The 12,591-nt window shown below is 38.4% G+C and overlaps 2 protein-coding genes across 2 annotated transcripts; one reads left to right on the forward strand and one right to left on the reverse strand.

Annotated features, from left to right (window-relative positions):
• Window positions 1–582: 582 nt before the first annotated feature.
• Window positions 583–2,288, forward strand: LOC110059223 (adenosine receptor A2b-like). Its single transcript, XM_020765919.2, has one exon. It carries the CDS (start codon window positions 801–803, stop codon window positions 1,716–1,718), a length of 918 nt encoding a protein of 305 aa, XP_020621578.1. The 5' UTR covers window positions 583–800; the 3' UTR covers window positions 1,719–2,288.
• Window positions 2,289–3,852: 1,564 nt separating this feature from the next.
• On the reverse strand, window positions 3,853–5,991 carry LOC110059224 (beta-2 adrenergic receptor-like). Its single transcript, XM_020765920.2, has one exon. The coding sequence runs from the start codon at window positions 5,843–5,845 to the stop codon at window positions 4,946–4,948; it is 900 nt and encodes a 299-aa protein (XP_020621579.1). The 5' UTR covers window positions 5,846–5,991; the 3' UTR covers window positions 3,853–4,945.
• Between the last annotated feature and the right edge of the window lie 6,600 nt (window positions 5,992–12,591).

A 12,591-nucleotide genomic window follows, 5' to 3' on the forward strand; every position in this document is an offset into this window, starting at 1 on the left:
AAATGTTCAATAAATCATGATCAATACCTTTTTTGATAATAATCTGGTTCTGAAATAGAGTTTGGAAGTATTGTCTGTTGACCAGTTTTGGAGCTTGACTGACTTCGTCTCGTATCCCTTAAAAGAGCTTACAAAATTTTATAGTAACCTATCTTTGTAAACGTCCCTCCGGAACAAACATTTTTTTATCATAATAGAATGTGAGCGTGTCTTAGTACGAGTTGTAACGGACGGCTTGCCGAGTCTAACAGTTGGTCAGTAATACATGTCAGCTTTTCATTAAGGTTATTTTAAAAGTTATATGATAAAATATTGATTGTAATCGCTTTTTTCCACATTAATACTTTCACCTGCTGCGTAAGTAGGGCAAAACATTAAAAGGCAATAGATAACCAATATCACTATCTCGATAATTATTTAGGGTGAAATATAATTTCAAATATTATCGTGGCATTATGTTTTAACTGATATCTCGAACGTTAAGGATCAAAAGAGAATTTTGAGGAAAACCAGAGTAAGTTGCACAATATTAATTCAATGTCAGGGAAATGCACAAGATCATTTGGCTTGAGGTTATTGAATTATTTATAAACGTCAACTATCACAAATACATCATTGAACAGCTTGCTTTCCATTAAAGGGAACAAATAACACTTTTCTGCTGTGCCAAATGACCAATTGCCACGAAAGTTCACCCATCAATTGCCACTTCGTTTTCTGATACTGTTGGCCTCAGCTGAGACGCAAAACGTCGCTTTGGACGTCGCATCATCGTCTTTTCACGTTGATAAAGTGAAACAATGAATACAACACTTCAAGAAAACGATTCCAGCTTAGACAATTGTCTGGAGTGCGAGCTGCAAGATTGTCCGGTTGGATTAAGTCAAACATCACAGGTTATTTTCACTTCGATATGTCTCATATCAGGCATTTTTGCAATTGGGGGAAACTTTGCGCTTCTGATAGCCTTTTACCGTACCTCAGCGTTGAGCACGAGGGTTAATGCTTATTTCATTGCTTCGCTCGCTTTTGCCGACTTCATGATCGGGTTGACAATGACGCCATTGTACATCTGTTACGCAGTAGCTTATGACACATTGTGGCTCATCAAGCTGGAAGGATACCTCTGGATTGTGACAGTAACAGCGACAACTTACAGCTTAAGCGCCGTGAGTTTTGATAGGTTTGTAGCGGTCGTGTACCCCCTGCGTTACCACGGAGTCATGACGGAGAAACGATGCCGTGCTGTTATCGTTTTTATTTGGTTTGGATCCGTTATCTTTGGCTCGCCCAGGCTCGTTCTTGATGACTTTGTAAAGCTAGAAAAACTATGGATCACCTGTTCTGTTGCCACGGTGGCAATTCCTCTCACGATCATGTCTTGCTGTTATGGCAAAATTTTCTCAGTTGTTCGGAAACAGAGTCGTGCAGTTACCGATTCACATTTATCAAGAACAAGCGTCGGCAACAAAAAGGCTGCTGTGACCATCGGGATTATAGTCAGCTTGTTTATTGCAACCTTTCTCCCAAGCGTTGTTGTATACTTTATGCTTTTATTCGAAAATGATCTCTGTAAGGAACTCATACTAAATGATGTGTGGTTGTGGGTTGCCCTTGTATCGTTTACCCATTCTGCATTTAACCCTTGGGTTTATGGACTCAGGTATAGAGAATTAAGACATGCCTTAAAACAGATTTTTCTTAAAGGCAATGCTTAGTGTTCGTTTTCTCTTCAGATGCAACTGTGATAAAGTTGAACCTTTCCTCACGGACACTTGCGTAGTAATACAGACAATTCCATAATACAGGCAGTTCTCTTGCTCTCAGAGAAACCAACTTAACCAGCACTGCATAAACCTGACACCTGTAATACAGACGCTCAGCTCTGCCACACGTACTGGTGTCACTCCTTTTAAAGATCATGTTTTAGACTATACCTCTGTACAAAGCGTCTGAATTTGATTTCTTGTCTCTATGTTTTCTTAGCCGTTTGAACTCTAAGCTAACAGACCTAAATAAAGAGTTATAATAAACATGTTTCTGTTTACGTTTAGAACTATACACCGAAGTATTATTCAGATCTCTACTGAATTTCTAATTTATTTTATTCAGATTTCTTTTGTGTACATAACTGAATTTTGGGCGCTAAGAGCACACATATAAATATATGATTAGGCATATCTTATACTATAGATATTTAATTGTATTGTTTTTTGTGACAATGCAATTTATTTTATTATTTATTTATGTTTTTCAATTTCATACACGTTCGTATTTTGATCAACCTTACCTAGCTCCTAGGCGGAATGTGTTTCGATTGTTTCATTATGTTTTTAACTAGTGTAGACAGCAGTTTTTGACATTTTTTTTTTCGGTTATTTTCCCACACAGATGAGCGATTGCCTTCATTTTCTCTTCATTTTCTAATTTTCAAAGACCGTGCTGGTCAACCGCAGCCATTTTTGATGTCATCGAAATTATTGATATTGCATGGTGAAGGAAAATCATATTGCCTTACTGTAAGTTGTGCTCCTGAAAGTATGTTTAATTATCCTTAGTAGTTTCACAAGGATTATACTTCAGAATCGTCGCCTCATATAACAATGTGTAAGTGGTTACGTACACATTGTTATGTTCGTCTCCTTTATGTTCGTATGGTTTATCAGCTTTATGGGTCTCATAAGTTAAATATATACATATATAGTAAATCAATAGTAGAAATGAAAAGATGATCCATCTTGTACTGCAGGCCGCAAGCGGCTCTGGCAAAATCTGAGATGTTCTTAGTTTCGACATGTTCCCAATAAAATATAACAGTCAAACTCTCTCATGTAAACAAAAACAAAGGTGTGGCTGACTAGGGCCCCTTAATATGTTCTGCCTCCGTTAGTAGAATCACTTAAACCGCAATCAATTAGCCTAGGGGGGCAATTCAAGGCAGACACAAAATGTAAGTTATACTTTGGCCGTGTCTTCCTCTTCTCTTTAGAAACGAGCTGGCTTATGCGATGAGTTAGAACAGTCTCTCTGTTAAGTAGTCCGCGTTCAAATATTGGCTGTGGTCATTGTATTCAATTTTTGGGCAGGAAATGTTCTCGTCATATTGCGTCCTTTTCTATTCCTAATACGAGTGCCGGCGTGCAAGACTCATTAACAATCAGCGACCAGGTTGCTTGCATTAAAAAGATCGATTTGCCTCTGGGCTTTAATCTAATTTGTGTTTTGTTCCCCCCAGAGGAAGATGATGAATGGTTATCCGTAAAAGTAGTAAAACGTGCTTTCAAATGAAAGCAACAAACAATCGATTTGACATATAAGGTTTTTCTTTAAATTTCTGGTTTTCACTATTATGAATATGAGAGAGAGCCTGGTACAATTTCAGCCTGATAATAATTCTTAGACTGAGGTTAGAACTAGTCAAGAATTGCAAATGGTAAACACATTTTCCATTCGGATATTTCGGTTGGAAATTTTGGACTACCTTTCAAGATGTTCCGTTTATTTCGGAAATTCTCCGGTCGATCGACCAAAAATTGACCATCTTGCGGTTTAAATTCTGACCGAAATTTCCCGAATTTCTTAGGCTAATGGTAAAAAACGGCTGTGACTAATGCAACATGTAACAACGGGCCCTTGATAATATGGACCGACTGCTTTTAAACGTATCATGCCCAAATCGAAAACTAAGTGTTGATTGTTTTAACTTGGCGCGCATCAAAATAAAAATTCCATTTACTAAAGCTGAGAAATCTTCCTGACAGTTTTTGTTTGTTAATCAAGAACAAGGATCATACGTAGAGGAGATTCAGGAAATGATGAACCTTAAAACACATTTTTCATCGAGGAGCCCGATCGAGTTGATACGAAATTTATTACAGGGAAGATATCATTCACAATACTGTATGATGATGGTGTAAATACATCTTTTGATTTCTCACTGCAAAATCAATATTATTTATTTTAGAGCGGACATATGGTTTTTCACAATGTCGATCTGCCTAATGCACCTATATACAGTAGCTCGGTCCGCTACACAATTAACGTAAGGGCCCATCCACATTAAGCTGGCAAAATGTGTTAGGCTGTACTAAAAATTACGCTAAATCTTGCTTGCACAAGAATTTAATTTTGGTCAAAGCGAACCGTAAAAATCGACAACCTGTTTACTTACCGCAAAATGTCAATCACATACGAAATTAAAAACCTGCTGTTCCCTGTGAAGCACCTTAATCGATGTTTTACTTGAAGTTTTTTGATCGATCTACCACACTTAGTTAAAAAACTGCCTGCTTAGGAGCAGAACGACGGCGCTTAAGCTTTTGAAGTTTGGGAGGGGTAAACGAATTTGGTAGGACTGAAAATTACCGTCCTTTCTTGAAACGTGAAATTATATTGACAGATATTTTTGCAAAATAATAATGATAATAATAAAAACTCGCCTAGTGTAGATGGGCCCCTAAGATACACCTTGATATCACCGAAAGACACTGGGCCATAATCTTTTATATGAAGCTTATAGTTAAGTTTAGTTGGATTTTCATGTGAGGAGTCTTTGAAAGACTCATTTATTTAACGTGCCTGAGATTTCGTCGGCCTGGCATTGATGCCATCTTCATTTTAGTTGCCGGTGATAACATAACCGTTCAGGCCATGACATCTTTTAATCGATGACAGCAATCTTCTCAAGAGCTCTATCACTAGGAAGATCACACTAAAAGTAATCAATTTTACGCTACAAGTTTACGTTTCAGCTTAAACATCTCTTTTTTTTAACGGCGTTAAGATCGACAAAGTTCTCAAGTTTTAAATAGATCATCTTACCACTTTTTTTTTAATCGGGAATCTCTCATAATGAGAGCACATATGGAATTTTGTTGTTGATAATGTAAAAAACTCACGGCAGTACCTGAATTAGTTTAACCTGTTTGTTGATGTTGTCCGGGTATCATATTACAGTTTTTCCAAAAAGGGCCATAAAATCTTTTCTTAATTCCCGATAGCGGAACCCGTATACCCATGGATTGAACGAAGAATGGCAGAAAGACACAAGAGCTGCCCATAGCCATACATCATTAAGTTGATATTCTTTGCAAAGGTTATCCTCAAATAAAAGCATGAAATATACCACCGCACTTGGAATAAATGTTACAACGAAAAGGCAAACTATAATGCCAATTGTCACGGCAGCCTTTTTGTTCCCCAAGGTGTCTCTTGAGGCGTTGGGGTTCTTCCATTTGCCACTTTGTTTCCTGACTATGGCGAAAATTCTCCCGTAGCTTAAAGACATGACAAGTAAGGGGATCCCAACTGTGGCAACAGAACAAGCGATCCACAGTTTTTCTAGTTTCACGAAGTCGTTAAGAACCAGTCTTGGTAATCCAAAAATGACAGATCCCAACCAAATTAGTAGAACAACAACACGGCACCGCTTCTTGGTCATAATCTGGTGATAGCGCAAAGGATATAAGACTGAAATCAGTCGGTCTAGACTCACAGCGCTTAAACTGTGAGTGGTGGCAGTGACTGTAACGATCCAAAGAAAACCTTCCAGCTTGACGAGCCATAATGCATATGGGTCATGAATTGTCGCGTAACAGATATACAATGGAGTCATTGTTAATCCTATAACCATGTCGGCGACTGTTAACGACAGCATAAAATAGATATTTACCCGTTTGCGAATCGTTTCACTGTGAGAAAAAGCGATCAGAAGAGCCAAATTTCCTCCGGTCGCCAAAAAGCCACAGATCGAGCAAAGAAAAATAAAGAAAACCGTAGACATGTTGCTAAAGCCATGAGTGCAATTCGCCGGCGCACAATCTTCACACACATCGAATTCAGCCATGATTCGTTCGATCAAATGTTTCCTGACAGGAAAACCTGTTTGTGGCCACAAAAAATTCTGCACTTCTTTTCACACCTTGGGTTCAAGTACTCTAGAAGCTGAAAAGCAAAGTTCCTCGCCCCCGTTGTGATATTTACATAATAAAAGAGATCTCAAACTTTTAGCGTCTAAACATTACCATTTCAAATACAGGTGAAGTCATTTGGGTTGCAGCTGATAACACAAATCGTTTGAATCTCGTTACTTCATTTTAGCTGAAAGTCGGTTTTCAAGAAAATGGAAGCTTTCAATAGGAAGTTATTTTTGTGCGGGTGCAGTACACTAAATCTTCCATGCTAAGTCATTCTCCATACAATGTTTTTGGGTTGTTGATAAAATAGCCTGCGAGAAGGCGGATTTCTCATGTCCTTTCCCGTAAAGAATAAAACAAAGCAATAAAAGAGAAGACAAAACAAATAGATTAAACTAAAGCAAACTTCAATGAGGTTGTCCGTGATGTGTTTGCGTTTGACCGCCTGTCTCTAAAACTAAAAAGCAAATATGTGACACGGCACAGTCAGCCCTTTAATTAACAAATAAAGAAGCCTCGACTGTGTTCTGTTCTGTTGTAAAGCACGCAGGAAGCGGTAGAGCACGAAAGAAGTGTAGGGGAAAACACGAGACGTAGTCGAGTGTTTTTCCCAACTTCTTGAGTGCTCTACCGCTTCCTAAGTGCTTTACAACAGAACAGAGCACAGTCGAGGCTTCTTTATTTGTCTTATGATAGAGAATTCGATAATTTCCCCACGGATTCGGCTGAATTTTCAAATCAAACTTTATTTTCCAAACGAGCAAAAGTGGCGTCAGCGGTGCACTGTTCTCTGATAAAGCACGCTAAAACAAGCCAATTACAATCCTTGTTAGAATTGTTCAAATAATTTGATTGGTTAACGAAACGACAGCTGTCAATCACAAACTGGACTTCATCTAAGCTTTCAGTTTCGAGTAGTTTGAGCGACTTTCGAGAGAAGAACGATGCCTTCAAAGTTCGCTTTTAAGTTAATTTTTAAATACGGATCTAAAGGCAGGTAAAGGTTTATAGTCCCGAGAGGAATCCGGCCGTATTGTGGCCCATGAAAACGTGCACTTTTCCAGTGGAAATTACGAAACGCGGAGCTCAAAGCTTGCGGATGAAAATGCGAAATGCCGAGTTGAATTTGAAAGGAGCTTCAGTTATTTACAGCTTGTAGCCGCATGCAGCAAGATTGCCCGAACTAGCATAAAAGTTAGAAAGACTAAACGGCTCCCACTGGTTCTACTCCGAGCACAGAAGAGAATATCAGAACAAGCTTTGCACTGACCACTCGTTGGTTCACTTCGCTGAGATGACCGGAGAACAAGCGTTAAGTACTACACTGCATGTAAGTGTCGTTTGAGCAATTGAGCATTTTTACAAAAATAAAGCTTCTCATCATAAACAGAGACAGTTCAATTATTGTTTTCTGTCGTTGTTTTACTTCTTAAGAGTGCCTGCCTGTAAAAATCAGACAAATTCTTAATTTCGCGGCAAGGGTCGAAAATTCGATTTCGCTCATATTCTTATGGTAGATAGGGCTAGGGCATGACAAAAACTACTGGATGGTTTTTTTGGCAAAATATCCTTTTATTTCAAAGAAATATGCAAATTACCAAATTCCGTTAAAATCGTCATTTGACGCACCATTTTGTTAAGCAAGTTTGAGAGCCTCGCATGGAAAACTACATCATTCTTCCGTCTTTAAAACACTCAAATATTTTTGTGCAATTTTTAAATGTGTACTGGGTTGATTTTAGGGAAAGTTGCGTTGTCGTTTTGGGTGCAAAATAATTAAATTTCGAAGACATGTATTTCATTCACTTAAAAGTACTTCGTGAATATAATTAATTTTCACCATGTGCGAAACCTTCAAATGGATCAAGCTTCTGGTGGTTGAATTGCAGAAGGATGGTCTACAGATTCCTGTAAAAATTTCTTTGGGCAAATGATTGTGAGCGACGCGAGAGCTTTTCAAAGTACGTCAAAAATGCAAACATTTGGCCATCCGTCGTCAAATTTCAATTTACGGGTTAGACGTATATTTTAGCATGCGCCACATGACTTGACCTATGTTAAGTTGAAATAGACACAGAGCTGATAATTTCGAAATGTTCTAACCTCATTTGCTGTAAAAGGCAGGTCCAAAGCCGATTTGACGTGTTTCTCTCACCATTCGTCGCACATAAAGCAGAAGTTTGCTTTTGTTTACATAACGTCCGTTGTACATCGCCAACTGTCAACTTATTTAACGGTCGAATACCATGAATCTGTGACCCTCTTTCGACACATATGATCACCACTGCATCTAAGTCAAAAACGGCTAAGTCATTTGTAGATAGTTGCTTGCTTTGCACAACACCAAACTATTACGTTTGATCATCATGGTTTGATGGCTTGAATCCTTGCTTGAAGCGGTTCCTTGTTCGTCACGCAATGCTGTCATTCCATTTTAGGGGGTAGGTGTAGGACAATTCCTATCCTAATACGTAAGGCTCTGTAAGGCTTGGAATCACTGGGAGCACACAATCGTGTTGAGTAGGAAGAGATTGAATTAAGAAATGAAAAGAATAAATAGTTTACCATTGCCCCTGTTGTTATATTTTACTCGATCGACCACCGCTACCTACATGCCCTGCGTAATACTGTAACGCTAAACTCATACCTAGGTCTTTTCGCACTATGCAATTATTTTTGGTTTATACATGTAATACAGTGGGCTACCCTCGGGGAAATGGGTGGTGACCGCTTAATGGGGCTAGCTGCTCAAATAGAGGTTGGTGTACCTTGAATATTTAATTTTTCACCATCTTTCTGCGCTTATGAACATCACTGCATCTAAGTCTAAAACGGCTGAGTCATTTGTAGATAGTTGCTTGCTTTACGCTTCGCCAAAATATTGCGTTTGATCGATTGCTGACCATTGTTGATGAACGTGTCGGCGCAGCACAATCTTACAGCCGTTATTTGTTCGTCACGCAATGCTGTCACGGCATACGCTGCACATTATAATCTATTTTGTATAGAGTACTCTCAGGTTAAGTGAAAGAATTTAATCATTGTTCATCTGTTTGTTCATATATATAATAATATGTATATATTTATATAATCGTGTTCCATAGTGTACGTGGCGTCGGTCCAAATCACGTTTGTTGTACGTTCTGAGGTTTCAGACAACAGCTGATAAAGCTAGTGCCTGTACTCACTAGAATTTTAAGAAAATCGCCATAAACAAATTATAGATCAATGAAGCAAGAACTACCTGAAATAAAAATAGGAAATCACAACGTGTCTAATTCGTGAGAAAAACACACTAAATTTAATTAGTAATTACGTGAGTAAATAGCCCTGGCCATGCCATTTTATTTGGCGTATTTTGTTTGCTTGGTGGCAAGGCATTGGTATGTAACAGAAAATAGTGGACTGTTGTCAATACAGTCCAAAATTATCGTCAGTAAAATATTGTAAATAAAACACCTATTGACCGGTTACCTCCGCGGCCACCATTTGGTCATTCCGATAAGGGTTTCATTATTGTCTTTACCCCTATTAAGCGGCCACCCAAAATTTAAGAACTTTGTTTTGGACAGGGCGATGGCAGATAAGAGTCTGAAACTGAAGTGCATGACGAGTGATAATTCAAACACACGTCTATCATGATTGTCTTGAATTGACTCCATGTTTGCCAAGAAATTTATAGCCCGACAGTGAAAAATTAAATATTCAAGGTACACCAACCTCTATTTAAGCGGCTAGCCCCATTAAGCGGTCACCACCCATTTCCCCGAGGGTAGCCCACTGTATTACCATTGCCCCTGTTGTTATATTTTACTCGACCACCGCTACCTACATGCCCTGCGTAATACTGTAACGCTAAACTCGTACCTAGGTCTTTTCGCGCTATGCAATTATTTTTGGTTTATACATGTAATACAGTGGGCTTGGGTTGCCGCTTAATAGGGGTAAAGACAATAACGTACATCAAGACGTACAACAAACGTGATTTGGACCGACGCCACGTACACTATGGAACACGATTATATAAATATATACATATTATTATATATATGAACAAACAGATGAACAATGATTAAATTCTTTCACTTAACCTGAGAGTACTCTATACAAAATAGATTATAATGTGCAGCGTATGCCGTGACAGCATGGCGTGACGAACAAATAACGGCTGTAAGATTGTGCTGCGCCGACACGTTTATCAACAATGGTCAGCAATCGATCAAACGCAATATTTTGGCGAAGCGTAAAGCAAGCAACTATCTACAAATGACTCAGCCGTTTTAGACTTAGATGCAGTGATGTTCATAAGCGCAGAAAGATGGTGAAAAATTAAATATTCAAGGTACACCAACCTCTATTTGAGCAGCTAGCCCCATTAAGCGGTCACCACCCATTTCCCCGAGGGTAGCCCACTGTATTACATGTATAAACCAAAAATAATTGCATAGTGCGAAAAGACCTAGGTATGAGTTTAGCGTTACAGTATTACGCAGGGCATGTAGGTAGCGGTGGTCGATCGAGTAAAATATAACAACAGGGGCAATGGTAAACTATTTATTCTTTTCATTTCTTAATTCAATCTCTTCCTACTCAACACGATTGTGTGCTCCCAGTGATTCCAAGCCTTACAGAGCCTTACGTATTAGGATAGGAATTGTCCTACACCTACCCCCTAAAATGGAATGACAGCATTGCGTGACGAACAAGGAACCGCTTCAAGCAAGGATTCAAGCCATCAAACCATGATGATCAAACGTAATAGTTTGGTGTTGTGCAAAGCAAGCAACTATCTACAAATGACTTAGCCGTTTTTGACTTAGATGCAGTGGTGATCATATGTGTCGAAAGAGGGTCACAGATTCATGGTATTCGACCGTTAAATAAGTTGACAGTTGGCGATGTACAACGGACGTTATGTAAACAAAAGCAAACTTCTGCTTTATGTGCGACGAATGGTGAGAGAAACACGTCAAATCGGCTTTGGACCTGCCTTTTACAGCAAATGAGGTTAGAACATTTCGAAATTATCAGCTCTGTGTCTATTTCAACTTAACATAGGTCAAGTCATGTGGCGCATGCTAAAATATACGTCTAACCCGTAAATTGAAATTTGACGACGGATGGCCAAATGTTTGCATTTTTGACGTACTTTGAAAAGCTCTCGCGTCGCTCACAATCATTTGCCCAAAGAAATTTTTACAGGAATCTGTAGACCATCCTTCTGCAATTCAACCACCAGAAGCTTGATCCATTTGAAGGTTTCGCACATGGTGAAAATTAATTATATTCACGAAGTACTTTTAAGTGAATGAAATACATGTCTTCGAAATTTAATTATTTTGCACCCAAAACGACAACGCAACTTTCCCTAAAATCAACCCAGTACACATTTAAAAATTGCACAAAAATATTTGAGTGTTTTAAAGACGGAAGAATGATGTAGTTTTCCATGCGAGGCTCTCAAACTTGCTTAACAAAATGGTACGTCAAATGACGATTTTAACGGAATTTGGTAATTTGCATATTTCTTTGACATAAAAGGATATTTTGCCAAAAAAACTATCCAGTAGTTTTTGTCATGCCCTAGCCTATCTACCATGAAAATATGAGCGAAATCGAATTTTCGACCCTTGCCGAGTTATTTTCCATTTTTATGGACAGGGACTCTTAAGTGTAATTTCTGCCTTCGTAACAAATATGATGTCTTTTATCGAAGCACTGTTTAGGTTGAGAATTTGTTTATTTCGGTACGTGTTTTGTTGGCGGGAATCTAGCAAAACTTGTTATTTTAGTACAGTTTTAACACTACTGTTGCTAACAATGGTCTCTGTGAGCCATATTTACTACAGACAAATAGCTCGTTTCCATTGCGTTTGTCTGAGTCACAGGGAATGTTTAATTTAGATCAAATTTGTCAAAATTCCGAAGCAAAAATTTGAAAGCCAACTTACCGTCATCAACCCGTGCTCTTTTCTCTGATAAAGCACGCTGTTTCAGCCAATCAAAGCGCGCGTTATAAATTAGTTTTTTTTTTTAGTTTAGTGTTGGTTCCGAGCAGCATGTCGTTAAAAGGACTTTGCCAGGGTCCTATTTTACCCTTAGAGTTACAAGTTTATTTTATTTAGTTAATTATTGATTTGATTTTATTGGATTTTTCTTGCAGAAAAAGCGCTCATTCTGTAAAAAGTTGATCGTCACAAAAAACACCTACGATTCAAAACAAATTATATTTACTCCCTGTTGGCAAGAGCGCCATAGCATCGTAGCTTTCAATCTAAACCTCACTTAATGAAATTATTCTTCTGTGTGATAAAAGAGAAACAAAAAAGTTAGCATTTCGCTTCTCTCACAATATTCCGATTCTTTCTCGAAAAGGCTGGGAATTTTCTTAAATTAGCTAGAGAAAGATATATCCAAGTAAGCCAAAGGAACCACGTGTTTTTGTGATAAACTGCTTCTCAGCTGCTACAGCACTGAATTAAAATGCGGCACTTGGGATATATTTCAGATTCTGGAGACAAACGGAAATATCAATCATAACAAGCTTCGATGTCGCGTGGAAACTGTCGTAAGTGTGTCTTCGTAATTTAATGTATATTCAGAGAAGCTCAGGGAGTATGTGAGAACACCATAATTTCACATTTTCACACCAGCCTTTCTAGCTAGACAGAAGAAA

Source organism: Orbicella faveolata, unplaced genomic scaffold, assembly GCF_042242905.1.
Source record: "Orbicella faveolata isolate gen_17 unplaced genomic scaffold, um_ofav_v1 contig_25, whole genome shotgun sequence".
In the NCBI taxonomy this organism is placed as follows: domain Eukaryota; kingdom Metazoa; phylum Cnidaria; class Anthozoa; order Scleractinia; family Merulinidae; genus Orbicella; species Orbicella faveolata.

Bases quoted from the DNA above. Each gene is read 5' to 3' on its own strand.
- LOC110059223 (XM_020765919.2), top strand. From the start codon at position 801: ATGAATACAACACTTCAAGAAAACGATTCCAGCTTAGACAATTGTCTG.
- LOC110059224 (XM_020765920.2), bottom strand. From the start codon at position 5,845: ATGGCTGAATTCGATGTGTGTGAAGATTGTGCGCCGGCGAATTGCACT.